Source organism: Panulirus ornatus, chromosome 28, assembly GCF_036320965.1.
Source record: "Panulirus ornatus isolate Po-2019 chromosome 28, ASM3632096v1, whole genome shotgun sequence".
In the NCBI taxonomy this organism is placed as follows: Eukaryota; Metazoa; Arthropoda; class Malacostraca; order Decapoda; family Palinuridae; genus Panulirus; species Panulirus ornatus.
Genome location: NC_092251.1, coordinates 321,385 through 338,771, shown reverse-complemented (window position 1 = coordinate 338,771; position 17,387 = coordinate 321,385). Strand labels below are relative to the sequence as shown.

At 41.5% G+C, this 17,387-nt stretch overlaps 1 protein-coding gene across 2 annotated transcripts in view; it reads right to left on the bottom strand.

Moving 5' to 3' along the window:
- LOC139757749 (putative neural-cadherin 2) overlaps positions 1 to 17,387 on the bottom strand; it is a 104,037-nt gene that overhangs the window by 50,358 nt on the left and 36,292 nt on the right. For both annotated transcript variants that reach the window (XM_071678503.1, XM_071678504.1), the window contains exon 3: positions 8,124 to 8,243. In XM_071678503.1, the coding sequence (XP_071534604.1) occupies positions 8,124 to 8,243 (120 nt within the window). The remainder of the gene's footprint in view (positions 1 to 8,123; positions 8,244 to 17,387) is intronic.

Sequence of the window (17,387 nt, the reverse complement as noted above, 5' to 3'; positions counted from 1 at the left end):
CCCCCAGACCTAACCTAACCTAACCCTGTAAAGTTGGAAAAAAAAAGGGTGCTCGGCTTACCAAACAAACGCAAAGATATTCCGCACCTGCACAAGAACATGAAGACCAGAAATTTCGTCAGGGTCACCAGCCTCAAATGGATGCAGAATTGCCTCCAAATGTCCTTCGTATATCAAGAGTTCACACATAAAGTATGTGGAAGCCATCGCCACCTTGTCCTCAAGATGCATCACTATACATATACAATGAGTTGCACTCACGTTGCATATAAAAACGCGAGGCTCTTGGAAAATGGGGTAAGTACTCTGTATAGGGGGGTGGGGTGCCTGGAAGGCGAGGCTGCTGCTGTCTGCAGATGACACAGCCTTAGTGGAAGACTCGAGTGAGAAACTCCAGAAGTTGATGCCTGACTCTGAGAGAGTCTATGAAGGGAAGAAGTTAAGGATTAATATGAATATAAGTGAGCTGATGAAGTTTAGCAGAAGGACGATGCAGGTTGGTTTGAGTGTGAATCACAATAGGGATAACATGGAGGAAATGAAGCTCTTTAGATACTTGGGTTATCTGCTGTAAAAGTATGCTTGGAAATGGGAACAACATCCAAACTTATCAACAACAGCATAATTTCAGAGAAGTATTTCTAAAACATAAGAAAGCAAAGAAATGGACGCGAACTCTCCACTCCAGTTTCCTGTAACTGTCTTTATTTCCGGTCAGTTTTCTCCATGTTTGAATGTGCGTGTGTATGTGTGTGTGTGTGTGTGTGTGTGTGTGTGTGTGTGTGTGTGTGTGTGTGTGTGTGTGTGTGTGTGTGTGTTCAATGATACGGACTTATATATACATACATATATATATATATATATATATATATATATATATATATATATATATATATATATATATATATATATATATATATATATACATATATATATGAGTGTAGCCATTTAATTCTCGCTACAACAGGATTTCGCTGCTGAATGTAGTTATCCCCTACTAATCTTCTGCAATGTAGTCCTTTTCTTTTTCATTTCATAATAAGCACAGCTTACTTACTCTCGTAGTCAGATGATTAATCTTCTGGCTGTGACGGTTCTATATAAAATGTGTCCCCGAGGAACTCACCGAAGAGGCTGAATCAGTACTGAACTCAGGCTTTCCCTGTGAAGGACTGTTTAATATGTGGCAAGATACTTCATGATTGTGGGCTCACCTGAGATCCCACATCTCTCTTCCCCTCCCCTCTCCTCCCCTTCCCACACACACACACACACACACACACACACACACACACACACACACACACACACATACATACATACATGGTAACCATCTGCCATGCAAACGTCAACTGAAACACTGAATACCAAAATTTCCAGGAACTTCCAGAGTAAAAAAGTGAGGATTTCATGAATACATGCCTTCCAGGCCGTGACGGTCCCAGGAAGGCCTTATCAGTGGGGAACATGTTGCCTGATTGGTAGGAACTGATGGAGTTGAGTTAGGCTACGATGCTCCCAAGAAACTGTGATCAAAGATACATACATGCCTGATGGGTAGCGTCTGGCGGTGATGAAACTCTCACATCGCCGAATACCACACTGAGAGAAAGTGTTCTTATCTTGTCTAGCCTTTCCGTCTATCCTCTTCCTCCCCATCCCCTTCCTCTCCTCCTTCTTCCCCTTCCCTCCTCCTCCTCCTCCTTCCCTGACTGAGGCACCCTAGATTAATGGAGTGGAAGGGAAGTGAACCTCATCTTGGGTTTAGGAGATCGCCCATGTTTGCCCGTATCCCTGTTACTTGGACTAGCTGTTTGTGATATAGATGAAATGTTGGTAAGACAACATTGCATTCCCATCATCAAAACACTTACACGAATACAAAATTCATACACTAAAACCCTCAAAGGTACATAAACGCAAACACATTAACCAAAATACAAGTCTGTGTGTACTGGTCTGAGTTATAACCTATCAATTAAAAGAGACGAATGAGTTCCGGGTACGGCAGCCGGCTCACAGCCAACCCAGCTGTTCTTCCTATCATTTTGGACAGGTGGATGAATGGGTTCCTAGCGTAGGCTGAGGTGTGTATGTGCTAGTCTATATCAGATTAGGGTAGCCTATATACATGATGTAAAACTCTTCTTTTAACACACAGAATATTCACAACTGCAATCACACATACAAGCAACAAACGTAGAAAAATACAACACAACTCACAAAAGCACATGCATACATACAGTGAAACACAAAGATTTGTAGATACAAAGGTAAACATGCAAGTGGCTGCACATAAAACATTAGTATGTTTAGATTTGATTAGAGTCACTATTATGTCTGTTACATGGCCATGATTGATTAGTACTGAATTATGAGTAAGAAAAGAAGTTAATAACTTGAGCTTCGTTAGACATAGCTGAAGTCTGGACGACATCACACTGGTTGGGAGAGTGCTATGGTGATCAAGGATGTCAATACAAGTCAAGCTTACACTGAGGCTCCAGACTGTCATAACCTTTGTATGTAAGGGAGACAATGAATTCTCATGGCAGTTCATACCTTGTGCAATAAACCAGTGTGTTAGCCAAACCTATAAACCTCTTTAAGCAACGTTAAGACAAACAAATTTCTTTAGGTTTCTGGGAATGTAACAATAGTTCCCTCCTTAATCATAAACTCATAAGGACCCTCCTTCCTCAACGTGTTGTAAATGAGGTGTTTCATCACAGAGACTTACAGAATGGCGAAATCTGTTGTTGGTGTAGCAGTAAGTGTTCTTAATCACGAAACACACACGGGCCGCCCTGGGTCGAGCGCGTAAGTTCGAACCCTGGAAGCGACAGTCGGTCTACAGTCAACCCAGTTGTTCATCCACCCCTTGGGCTTGGTCGACAAAATGGGTACATGACTCAGGCTAGAGTATATATATATATATATATATATATATATATATATATATATATATATATATTTTTTTTTTTTTTTTTTTTTTTTTTATACTTTGTCGCTGTCTCCCGCGTTTGCGAGGTAGCGCAAGGAAACAGACGAAAGAAATGGCCCAACCCCCCCCATACACATGTACATACACACGTCCACACACACAAATATACATACCTACACAGCTTTCCATGGTTTACCCCGGACGCTTCACATGCCTTGATTCAATCCACTGACAGCACGTCAACCCCTGTATACCACATCGCTCCAATTCACTCTATTCCTTGCCCTCCTTTCACCCTCCTGCATGTTCAGGCCCCGATCACACAAAATCTTTTTCACTCCATCTTTCCACCTCCAATTTGGTCTCCCTCTTCTCCTCGTTCCCTCCACCTCCGACACATATATCCTCTTGGTCAATCTTTCCTCACTCATTCTCTCCATGTGCCCAAACCATTTTAAAACACCCTCTTCTGCTCTCTCAACCACGCTCTTTTTATTTCCACACATCTCTCTTACCCTTACGTTACTTACTCGATCAAACCACCTCACACCACACATTGTCCTCAAACATCTCATTTCCAGCACATCCATCCTCCTGCGCACAACTCTATCCATAGCCCACGCCTCGCAACCATACAACATTGTTGGAACTACTATTCCTTCAAACATACCCATTTTTGCTTTCCGGGATAATGTTCTCGACTTCCACACATTTTTCAAGGCTCCCAAAATTTTCGCCCCCTCCCCCACCCTATGATCCACTTCCGCTTCCATGGTTCCATCCGCTGACAGATCCACTCCCAGATATCTAAAACACTTCACTTCCTCCAGTTTTTCACCATTCAAACTCACCTCCCAATTGACTTGACCCTCAACCCTACTGTACCTAATAACCTTGCTCTTATTCACATTTACTCTTAACTTTCTTCTTCCACACACTTTACCAAACTCCGTCACCAGCTTCTGCAGTTTCTCACATGAATCCGCCACCAGCGCTGTATCATCAGCGAACAACAACTGACTCACTTCCCAAGCTCTCTCATCCCCAACAGACTTCATACTTGCCCCTCTTTCCAAGACTCTTGCATTTACCTCCCTATATATATATATATATATATCCTTTCTGTGGGTATGTTCTCACTGTCCATAGAGCAGCATCCAGAAATGGAGACAAAAAAAGTGTCTTTCACCAGCTCTAAACTTATATTATTGTTCCTGTAATTCTCAGCACAGTATATGAATCTAATGTAATCTGGTTTTCCTTGTATTTCTGTTCTCTTCCAACGTTCACCAAGATTAAGTTATGCTTCTCTGTTGATATGTAACCATGGAAATTGGCATCTTTATTAATATCAAGTACTTCATGAAGTTTCTTAACATTAACAGCAGCAAACATAATGTGATATTTACAGTACTATAAGACAGAATCCCAGTTAACTGAATTGTGGCAGCATGAGACCAAAACAAAAAAAGTATACCCCCATGCTACCAAGAAAACAAGTGTAATATGAAATGTTCGTGGTGTGGCTTTTGAGACTCTTGAATTTTTTTATTTTCCAAATTATTATTTACTAATGTGTTATTATTTGCCCAGTCCATTAAATCCGAAATCCATTATATTGGGGTTTGTTAAATTAAAGGTTTTCTGTGCATGTAATTTTTAATTTTGCAAAAGAAGAAACAGAGAAGGGTGCCAAGTGAGGATATTCCCTCTAAGGCTCAGTCCCCTGTTCTTAGTACTACCTAACTTACATGAGAAATGGCAAATATGTATGAAAAAATAAATATATTCATATTTACACACACACACACGCACATATATATATATATATATATATATATATATATATATATATATATATATATATATATATTTTTTTTTTTTTTTTTTTTTTTTTTATACTTTGTCGCTGTCTCCCGCGTTTGCGAGGTAGCGCAAGGAAACAGACGAAAGAAATGGCCCAACCCCCCCCCCCCCATACACATGTATATACATACGTCCACACACGCAAATATACATACCTACACAGCTTTCCATGGTTTTCCCCAGACGCTTCACATGCCTTGATTCAATCCACTGACAGCACGTCAACCCCGGTATACCACATCGCTCCAATTCACTCTATTCCTTGCCCTCCTTTCACCCTCCTGCATGTTCAGGCCCCGATCACACAAAATCTTTTTCACTCCATCTTTCCACCTCCAATTTGGTCTCCCTCTTCTCCTCGTTCCCTCCACCTCTGACACATATATCCTCTTGGTCAATCTTTCCTCACTCATTCTCTCCATGTGCCCAAACCACTTCAAAACACCCTCTTCTGCTCTCTCAACCACGCTCTTTTTATTTCCACACATCTCTCTTACCCTTACGTTACTCACTCGATCAAACCACCTCACACCACACATTGTCCTCAAACATCTCATTTCCAGCACATCCATCCTCCTGCGCACAACTCTATCCATAGCCCACGCCTCGCAACCATACAACATTGTTGGAACCACTATTCCTTCAAACATACCCATTTTTGCTTTCCGAGATAATGTTCTCGACTTCCACACATTCTTCAAGGCCCCCAGAATTTTCGCCCCCTCCCCCACCCTATGATCCACTTCCGCTTCCATGGTTCCATCCGCTGCCAGATCCACTCCCAGATATCTAAAACACTTCACTTCCTCCAGTTTTTCTCCATTCAAACTCACCTCCCAATTGACTTGACCCTCAACCCTACTGTACCTAATAACCTTGCTCTTATTCACATTTACTCTTAACTTTCTTCTTCCACACACTTTACCAAACTCAGTCACCAGCTTCTGCAGTTTCTCACATGAATCAGCCACCAGCGCTGTATCATCAGCGAACAACAACTGACTCACTTCCCAAGCTCTCTCATCCCCAACAGACTTCATACTTGCCCCTCTTTCCAAAACTCTTGCATTTACCTCCCTAACAACCCCATCCATAAACAAATTAAACAACCATGGAGACATCACACACCCCTGCCGCAAACCTACATTCACTGAGAACCAATCCCTTTCCTCTCTTCCTACACGTACACATGCCTTACATCCTCGATAAAAACTTTTCACTGCTTCTAACAACTTTCCTCCCACACCATATATTCTTAATACCTTCCACAGAGCATCTCTATCAACTCTATCATATGCCTTCTCCAGATCCATAAATGCTACATACAAATCCATTTGCTTTTCTAAGTATTTCTCACATACATTCTTCAAAGCAAACACCTGATCCACACATCCTCTACCACTTCTGAAACCACACTGCTCTTCCCCAATCTGATGCTCTGTACATGCCTTCACCCTCTCAATCAATACCCTCCCATATAATTTACCAGGAATACTCAACAAACTTATACCTCTGTAATTTGAGCACTCACTCTTATCCCCTTTGCCTTTGTACAATGGCACTATGCACGCATTCTGCCAATCCTCAGGCACCTCACCATGAGTCATACATACATTAAATAACCTTACCAACCAGTGAATGTTGGGGTGAAGAGGGTGGTGAGAGTAAGTGAGCTTGAGAAGGAGACCTGTGTGAGGAAGTACCAGGAGAGACTGAGTACAGAATGGAAAAAGGTGAGAACAATGGAAGCAAGGGGAGTGGGGGAGGAATGGGATGTATTTAGGGAATCAGTGATGGATTGCGCAAAAGATGCTTGTGGCATGAGAAGAGTGGGAGGTGGGTTGATTAGAAAGGGTAGTGAGTGGTGGGATGAAGAAGTAAGAGTATTAGTGAAAGAGAAGAGAGAGGCATTTGGACGATTTTTGCAGGGAAAAAATGCAATTGAGTGGGAGATGTATAAAAGAAAGAGACAGGAGGTCAAGAGAAAGGTGCAAGAGGTGAAAAAAAGGGCAAATGAGAGTTGGGGTGAGAGAGTATCATTAAATTTTAGGGAGAATAAAAAGATGTTCTGGAAGGAGGTAAATAAAGTGCGTAAGACAAGGGAGCAAATGGGAACTTCAGTGAAGGGCGCAAATGGGGAGGTGATAACAAGTAGTGGTGATGTGAGAAGGAGATGGAGTGAGTATTTTGAAGGTTTGTTGAATGTGTTTGATGATAGAGTGGCAGATATAGGGTGTTTTGGTCGAGGTGGTGTGCAAAGTGAGAGGGTTAGGGAAAATGATTTGGTAAACAGAGAAGAGGTAGTGAAAGCTTTTCGGAAGATGAAAGCCGGCAAGGCAGCAGGTTTGGATGGTATTGCAGTGGAATTTATTAAAAAAGGGGGTGACTGTATTGTTGATATATATATATATATATATATATATATATATATATATATATATATATATATATATATATATATATATATGTGTGTGTGTGTGTATATACATGTATATATATATATATATATATATATATATATATATATATATATATATGTTATCCCTGGGGATAGGGGAGAAAGAATACTTCCCACGTATTCCCTGCGTGTCGTAGAAGGCGACTAAAAGGGGAGGGAGCGGGGGGCTGGAAATCCTCCCCTCTCAATTTTTTTCTTTTAATTTTCCAAAAGAAGGAACAGAGAAGGGGGCCAGGTGAGGATATTCCCTCAGTGGCCCAGTTCTCTGTTCTTAACGCTACCTAGCTAACGCGGGAAATGGCGAATAGTTTGAAAAAAAAAAAAAAAATATATATATATATATATATATATATATATATATATATATATATATATATATATATATATTCGCTATTCCCGCGTCAGCGAGGGAGCGTTAAGAACAGATTAGTGTTTAGCTGGCCAGCCGTCTCATCTAACATAGAAAAAAATTTCTTGTTAGACTCGTCTGCAAGTTATGAGATTCTTGAAATACAGTCATATTAGTACGTAAAATGTATTGGAGGTACGACCACTGAATGAGACTTTGAACTATATACGGAGAGGACTAAGACCTCTTCAATGACCCAGTGAGAAAAGGACTGTGTTTACAAGACCAAGGATGAGGAGGACGAAGGAGCAATGTGATCTACTGAGAAAGTTTTGCAGTTAAGAATAGCCAGAGTGACATGATCAAAGCAGGAGAGAGAGAGAGAGAGAGAGAGAGAGAGAGAGAGAGAGAGAGAGAGAGAGAGAGAGAGAGAGAGTGTTGAGTAGTGGTGCAAGTAGCAGCAGAGAGAATAGGAGGAGTAGGAACACAGCAGCAGCATGACCCACCTTGCGCCTGCACGTGGGCAGTCAGCTGAAGCAGGAGGTGTGGTGTGGTGTTCTCCTCGACCTCGGTAACGTACTGCGACTTGACGAACTCTACAGGTCCGCTCCCCACCAGCTTTGTCACTGGAAACAAAAAGATTAATAAGTTATACTGAGGTCTGCCAACTTTGTGGATATGTAGGAATACATAAATTGATATATATAAAGGTCTGTGATTATACTACAATGTACACAGATCACACTGATGTCCGCCATCAATGCGTTGATATAGAGGTACTAGTGGATCAAGTAAAAAATAAGTATTGCCAATCCTTAACGTACAAACAAAATGATAGGGTAAAAGCTATACTGAGACAGCCCCAAAAACTTAATGGTCGATTATGGAAATCACATTTGGAGAAATGAAAGATATCCAAGGTAGAAACTATATCTCCATATGGCATAGATTTTCAACAAAGGGACTAAGCATATTTCCTTTCTTGCTATTTAACTCCACTTTTAAAATCTGGAATTATCAAGCTCTTCCTAAGTCTTAATGATAAACCTTAAGATGTATTTTGAATCCCATAGGACCACTTAGTATTTCCAGTTTTTCTTTCTGCAGTTTTCACTTGTAGGCGAATTTAAACCATGAGCCCATAGAATGCAACCACACGCATTCTGTGTAACAATTGGGATTCTCGCCAAACTCCAGCGCTTTCCTGCTGCCTGCACAAGTCTCGAGATTTGCGACAACTCCGCTCTAACTATACTCTAGGTCAACACTCTGTGAGCAGCTTCATCGGCACTGAGGAGGCTTCAATTTACCACGAAGGTCCGTAAAGACCTTTGCAACTCTTATGGTCATAGTCTTGAGCAGGGTACATCCACTTAGCCGACCACGTCACCCGAGCAGAAGGAGGACCCTTCCCGTTGATAACAGACTTTTCTTCTCAGCACTGGTAGGCTGTACTCTTTTAAGGAACCATCTTCTGCTTCTAGTCTTGAACCTGCCGGGTGCCAAAGGGTAATGGATGACCTTTCTTTGTTTCCTTACTCTTCCAAGCGACGTCCTCTAAGGGACAGTTTCGATTGGAAGTTCTTAATAATTCATTTCAAACACCACCATTAACAACGAATCTCACAGCTACAGAATCAACCCTATTCATATCAGATACCCTGCAGGTCTGGGACACTGCCAAACACGTCGTTATCAACGGACGAAAAGTTGACATTATGGAAATTCACTACGTCTCCAGCCTCTTGTCACTTCTTACGCTCCTAGTAAGACTTCATCCTCGCCACACTCCAGATATATCACAGTCCTCGGCGTCATTCGAGATGACAGCCTCGGCAAGGTTCAGTACCAGTATGTACCTGCCCGAAGCTGTAATCATTAAGACTTCCGCCCTTCACGAAATGTTTCGTAAGCGGCCAGCTTAAGTTTCTCTCCAGTGTGCTCGATAACTCACACCTGTTGTCTGGGAGCTTGTTTGTCGAGTCCAGGATTTCATAACTTGTCTCTAGTAAGTTATTTGTCAGATCATGTAGTCTAGCATGTTATTGCCGATGGTTTAGAATCAAGTATGAAAGAGGTGAATACTGAGGGCTGCATAGGTGAAACAAAGAGAAGTAGAGCAAAATGGAACGAAGCTTTAAGAAAGTTGATGGAGGAGAAAAAGAGAACTTAGAAAGACAAGCGGAAGGAACATGCAAAACATAAAACGAACTTACTTTAGGAATATCACAGCAAGAAAACTCTCTCTCTCTCTGTCTCTCGTGATGTCATTAAAAAAAAATCAGATTCATCCGGTACTGTTGATAGCGACCAAGGCAACTCGTGAAGTAATTTCAGATTCTTGGTTCGTCCGGCAGAGAGAGGATCTTGCGCCGTAGGGAGTTTTCTTATCTCTTATCTCGTTCTTATGACCCAACTTTCTTGTCGACATCGCCCGGGAGCCCTGATGTTACGCTGTCAACCTCACCACTTTCACTCGTCCAGGCACACAGCAATTTGCTCCAAGGATCTTACATGGAAGCTGATGTTTTAGGAGGGTTTTATGGGTCTTTTCTTTTGCCTTTAGTCACTTGGTAGTTCTTGATTGTGAGGAAGCTCATCTGGTGTCTTGGTATTTATGTCCTTTGGAATTATGACGATTTTTATGCCTTTCAGTTCCTGAATCGCTTTCTCTCCTTCTTTTCCTCAGGTAACATAATTCACCCTAGTGACACCTGCCACCATTTAGGGAGTTCCCTCTATTTGTGCGTTGCTCTGCATTTCTCAACACATTCCAGTAGAGTTAGTTTACTGTGGCAGAAGCGTTACAAAGGCGAGGGAAGACGTAGGATTATTTGATACTTGATCCTACTGCTTCAATATTTTACAAAAACAGACCGACATACTGACACACATACACACCATCACACACACACACACACACACACACACACACACACACACACACACACACACACACACACACACACACACACACAAGCACACACATTTCACAGTTCTCACATCAATACGATGTTAACAATTTCATATCCATATAAGTTCCTCGTTGTTAACTTATTCCCAACGAGTTCCATCATCAAAAGCTTCTGTTTCTAGTACAAGTCACCTTCAGCAGCCATACAATATTGACAGGCATATATAAACTACTTCCTCTAGTGAGAAGGAAACAACTATATTCCCTTTTCCTGGAAGGCTTATAACTCTAGCCAGAGCTCTGACATATTCAGTGGTTTCCTGGAACGCTCACAATGGTGGAACAAAGACGTGTCCTCTGGAAAAGGACGTATGTTACATTTTGAAAAGCATGGCTTCCTCTTGGAAGATGTTATTATAAGAACGAAGAATATTTTCTTTTCGTAATAAATATGTAATCCAGACTGAAATGTGGTGCTGCCTCCCATAACAGTATAGGTGCAAACCTGTGGCATCAAGAAATCAAACACCGTTGCAATTTTTCTAACAAGAATCTACAAGCACAAGCATTGTATGAGTTTTAGGTGATAATGTAAAGGCCAAACAAATATTTTCTCTCCAGAACACTGATATAGAAGTCGACCCAAAAGGAAACTGACTCATGGAAGACGAATGTATTAGTATGCGTCATCAATTAACCCAAGATATGTAGATATGCAAGCCTCTGATAGAGATGAATTCTGGATCATTTACAAAACTCACACAACAAGAGCTAACTTTGAGATTACCTCATCAAAGTAAATTTCCCACTTGCACATACACAGACAGACACACACACACTGACACAGAGAGACAGACAGACAGACAGACAGACACACACACACACACATACACACACACAAACACACTTTCCGTTACATTATCCCATTCTCACCAGCACGCATTCGCCCTACTGCCACTAGACACTCATCCCCACACAACGACTCACTCCCCAATCATCATTTCAGTCATCACAACGCGACCGTACATCGTGAGTGAAGAAAGCAATCTGAAAGTGCCCGTGAGGATTCACAGAACGTCAACAAAAAACCAGTTCAATGGTTGTTTTTCTGAACCAATAATTCACGAAGGCGAAAAAATCAGACGAAGGTCGTTGGTGCTCAGACAAATTAGTGTAAACGACTGGTCAGTAAAGTGTGACTTAACAGAATGCTTTCCTTAACATACAGTAAATTATAGTTTACAATTATCTTTTCTAACTTAAGTCTCAAAACAATTCTCAGAGTGTCGGGCAAGGAGCACTTCTCTTAGTTTTTTCCTCGAAACAGCCCTAAACTAGGCCATAAAAACTTGGCAGCCAGGTGTGTGGGAGCAACTCTGGAACAACTGGGCTGGAGACCCACTTCCTGACAACTTGTCTCAAAATAACTTTCAAGATTTAGATAAGAAACTGTTCCTCCAGGAAGGACAAGTGGCTCAAAACAAGACAGGAACTACCTGAGAATAGCGACTTTCACGACTGTGGTTTCAAAACAACTGTGAAACAATCAGCTGGGAAACATTCATCCAAAGATAGTCTGAGAATAAATGTTATACTCTCTCTCTCTCTCTCTCTCTCTCTCTCTCTCTCTCTCTCTCTCTCTCTCTCTCTCTCTCTCTCTCTCTCAATGTACCTCCCAGTATATCACATTTTCTGCATTTCAGATTCCATGGGATAGATCAGGTACCCACAGCGTTCGAGGTCTCCCTCACACACATCCTCAACCCAGTGTGTTCAAGATGGACTATCACACTGTACAGTGAACTCACGTTGCGAAATATTCCAACTAAAAATGTTTTAAGAATGTCTCTCATTATCAAACTATAACGTTTCACGTAGATTTCTGAGACATCATGTATGAGAAGAGAATAATTACTTCCAAAACACTCATCAAACATACTAACATATAGATAACTGTCAAGAAAACGCGTCAAGAAACGCTTCCATAGCATCTATCTCAAACGAAAAATCATAATTTGTACAGGAAAAACAAAACAAAACTTGAGGGCATTCATATTCAAACAGCTTGCCTATAGTAAGAAACAAGTCTCAAACCAATCATCTTAGAGCAACCTCCTCTTAATCAGACAAGAATCACGAAGCGAAAAATTGTTTGAATGACATCTTGATGTTGACAATGTCGAGTGAAACCCGTCACTGAAACCGTAGTCGAATGTAATGGACCATCCTACTGACTGAACTGGGAGGCCATTCCAGGAGTTCCATGGAGTTGCTGAAGGGTCTAGAGGGAAGCAAGGGAGTGCCATAAGGATGTCAAGATGGTGGGGAAACTCGAATTTGCCAGTGGTACTGAGGCTCTCTGAGAATGCTGGAGGAACCTGCAGGTTGCTGGGGTGATTTGTTTGTTATCATCGGCGAGTTGTAAAGTGTTGGTGGAGAGGCTAAATAATGCAGGGGTTGTTAGGGATATAATGTTGACGAATGGTGTTAGGGACCGAGGATGTTTAAAGAAGTTTGGGAATGAAAGGGAATGTTACTTGGTGGATGTTGCTGGGGGAAGTTCAAGACTGTTGTTGAGAGCCAGTGAACGTTGCGCGAGCTGAATGTTGCTGAGTGAGACACTTACTGCAAGGAAAACCTTGCAGATATTGTGGGAATGACGAATTCTTAGCGAATCAAACTTCCGGGGAGAGAGCACACGGCTGCCTAAAGGTGTAGATCTAGGAGTCTTCCTGGGAAGCTGAAAACTAAAGTGATGCCGAGGATCAATAGGTACGCTCAGGCTGAGAGCTGCTGAGGGACAATGAAGGATGCTAGGGGGAGATGAGGGTTCTTTATAAGAGTATGGCTTGCGTTCCTGGGGAAGGTTGAGCGTCGTTGGCGATGCTGATTATTGCTGAAGAAAATGAGCTTTTTGGGGATGCTAAATGTTGTTAGAGATGTTGAGTGTTGCTGGAGTTGCTGAGTGTTTCTGGGAGCCAGTAGATACTGCGAACTGTGAGGGCGACTGAAATTATTCGTGAAAGCTAAAAATCACCATGGGAGCTGAGATGTGCCAGGGAGCTGAGATTTGCCGAATCTAAACTCATGAATTTCGTAGTTAAAAAACAGAGCCCAAGCTCCATTACATAGTCAAAGAATATCGCCAAAAATATGTTAAGAAAATTTGTAACGTCGACACAACGCTATGTACAACACCACATGTATGTACGACACAATCGTATGTATCAAAGAGTTGTATACACAACACAACACCTTATAGAACAATTGTATATGTGACACACACAATTTACAATAAGACTGTCATATCATGCTGCACAGCTTCGTGATTTACAACATATTTTCATAATTTACGAGATATATTCATAAATTCCAACATATATTCATAAGCCTTACGGTAAGTATTCTCGGTTTACGACCAAAATTCTGCTTTTACGAGACCCTGTCAAGTTTTGGTTCTCCCGTCGCCATTACGCTGGCCGAACCACACACTAATTTTAACCCAGAGAAACGCTGAGGGGCAGGGATACTGTCTCAGTACCGCTGTGCAGTGATATAGAGACCTTTGTATGTGTGTGTGTGTGTAAGAGAGAGAGAGAGAGAGAGAGAGAGAGAGAGAGAGAGAGAGAGAGAGAGAGAGAGAGAGAGATGGACACTGGAATCCTCTCATTAAGAGCAAAACTTAAGAGGCTATCATTTCACACCATCATAAAGCATCTGCTCCCAACAACAACCTTGTGAGCCAAGTTATAGCACGTAACAGGTCATCATCATCATCATAATCATCATCGTCATCATCATCATCACCATCATCATCAGCGGTAATTTAATCAAACGGAAGTTTCTTCGTCTCCTGATGCGTTGACCAAATGTAGTAGGAATTTCTACCGGTTAGAGACCAGAGTTTCCAACCGCTCTCAAGGGTTACGATGCTCCGCTCTATTTTCACAACTTCCTAACAGAACCTTCTCCTGTGTGTGACCTGATTTCTATGGTCTTTTTCAATCCTTATGAAATACCGCGGTAACCAGGCACAAGATCGTCCCCAGATTATAGAAAAAACGTTGTTGAGACGAGATCTGAGGAATGATGATCTTACAATATTGAAACTTATGAGGCAGATGTCACGTGACAGAGCATGTGCGTCACCTCAGATACTTCTTGTATCTGCCCAAGTAAGATTATTAGTGAAAGAGAAGAGAGAGGCATTTGGACGATTTTTGCAGGGAAACAATGCAAATGACTGGGAGATGTATAAAAGAAAGAGACAGGAGGTCAAGAGAAAGGTGCAAGAGGTGAAAAAGAGGGCAAATGGGAGTTGGGGTGAGAGAGTATCATTAAATTTTAGGGAAAATAAAAAGATGTTTGGAAGGAGGTAAATAAAGTGCGTAAGAAAAGGGAACAAATGGGAACATCAGTGAAGGGGGCTTATGGGGAGGTGAAAACAAGTAGTGGTGATGTGAGAAGATGGAGTGAGTATTTTGAAGGTTTGTTGAATGTGTTGGATGATAAAGTGGCAGATATAGGGTGTTTTGGTCGAGGTGGTGTGCAAAGTGAGAGGGTTAGGGAAAATGATTTGGTAAACAGAGAAGAGGTAGTAAAAGCTTTGCGGAAGATGAAAGCTGGCAAGGCAGCGGGTTTGGATGGCATTGCAGTAGAGTTTATTAAAAAAGGGGGTGACTGTATTGTTCACTGGTTGGTAAGGATATTTAATGTATGTATGACTCATGATGAGGTGCCTGAGGATTGGCGGAATGCTTGCATAGTGCCATTGTATAAAGGCAAAGGGGATAAAAGTGAGTGCTCAAATTACAGAGGTATAAGTTTGTTGAGTATTCCCAGGAAATTATATGGGAAGGTATTGACTGAGAGGGTGAAGGCATGTACAGAGCATCAGATAGGGGAAGAGCAGTGTGGTTTCAGAAGTGGTAGAGGATGTGGATCAGGTGTATTCTTTGAAGAATGTATGTGAGAAATACTTAGAAAAGCAAATGGATTTGTATGTAGCATTTATGGATCTGGAGAAGGCATATGATAGAGTTGATAGAGATGCTCTGTGGAAGGGATCAAGAATATATGGTGTGGGGGGCAAGTTGTCAGAAGAAGCGAAAAGTTTTTATCGAGGATGTAAGGCATGTGTACGTGTATGAAGAGAGGAAAGTGATTGGTTCTCAGTGAATGTTGGTTTGCGGCAGGGGTGCGTGATTCCTCCATGGTTGTTTAATTTGTTTATGGATGGAGTTGTTAGGGAGGTGAATGCAAGAATTTTGGAAAGAGGGGCAAGTATGCAGTCTGTTGTGGATGAGAGAGCTTGGGAAGTGAGTCAGTTGTTGTTCGCTGATGATACAGCGCTGGTGGCTGATTCGGGTGAGAAACTGCAGAAGCTGGTGACTGAGTTTAGTAAAGTGTGTGAAAGAAAGCTGAGAGTAAATGTGAATAAGAGCAAGGTTATTAGGTACAGTAGGGTTGAGGGACAAGTCAATTGGGAGGTAAATTTGAATGGAGAAAAACTGGAGGAAGTGAAGTGTTTTAGATATCTGGTAGTGGATTTGGTAGCAGATGGAACCATGGAAGTGGAAGTGAAACACAGGGTGGGGGAGGATGTGAAAGTTCTGGAAGCGTTGAAGAATGTGTGGAAGTCGAGAACGTTATCTTGGAAAGCAAAAATGGGTCTGTTTGAAGGAATAGTGGTTCCAACAATGTTATATGGTTGCGAGGCGTTGGCTATTGATAGAGTTGTGCGGAGGAGGGTGGATGTGCTGGAAATGAGATGTTTGAGGACAATATGTGGTGTGAGGTGGTTTGATCGAGTAAGTAATAATAGGGTAAGAGAGATGTGTGGTAATAAATAGAGTGTTGTTGAGAGTGCAGAAGAGGGTGTTTTGAAATGTTTGGTCACGTGTAGAGAATGAGTGAGGAAAGATTGACAAAGAGGATATATGTGTCAGAGGTGGAGGGAACGAGGAGAAGTGGGAGACCAAATTGGAGGTGGAAAGATGGAGTGAAAAAGATTTTGAGTGATCGGGGCCTGAACATGCAGGAGGGTGAAAGGCGTGTAAGGAAAAGACTGAATTGGAACGATGTGGTATACCGGGGTCGACGTGCTGTCAATGGATTGAACCAGGGCATGTGAAGCTTCTGGGGTAAACCATGGAAAGTTCTGTGGGGCCTGGATGTGGAAAGGGAGCTGTGGTTTCGGTGCATTATACATGACAGCTAGAGACTGAGTGTGAACGAATGTGGCCTTTGTTGTCTTTTTCTAGCGCTACCTCGCGCAGACGCGGGGGGAGGGGGTTGTTATTTCATGTGTGGCGGGGTGGCCACGGGAATGAATAAGGGCAGACAGTATGAATTATGAACATATGTATATATGTATATGTCTGTGTATACATACACAGACATATATGTATATGTCTGTGTGTGTATATATATGTATACGTTGAGATGTAGAGGTATGTATATTTGCGTGTGGACGTGTATGTATATACATGTGTATGTGGGTGGGTTGGGCCATATATATATATATATATATATATATATATATATATATATATATATATATATATATATATATATATATATATATATATATATATATATATATATATATATATATATATATATATATATATATATATATATATATATATATATATATATATATATATACGCACAGACACACACTGATAGAAGAGTCGTACGTAGATGGCACACTGCCTCTGAGACAGCTAGAGGACACATAATGGCAGAACATAACACTGTTTGTATGTGGGTTTATGGAAGATATGAAACATTGTATTGCTCCAGCTTTTGTTGGGATTGTGGTTGTAATGACCAACGTGGTCTTTATTTGACT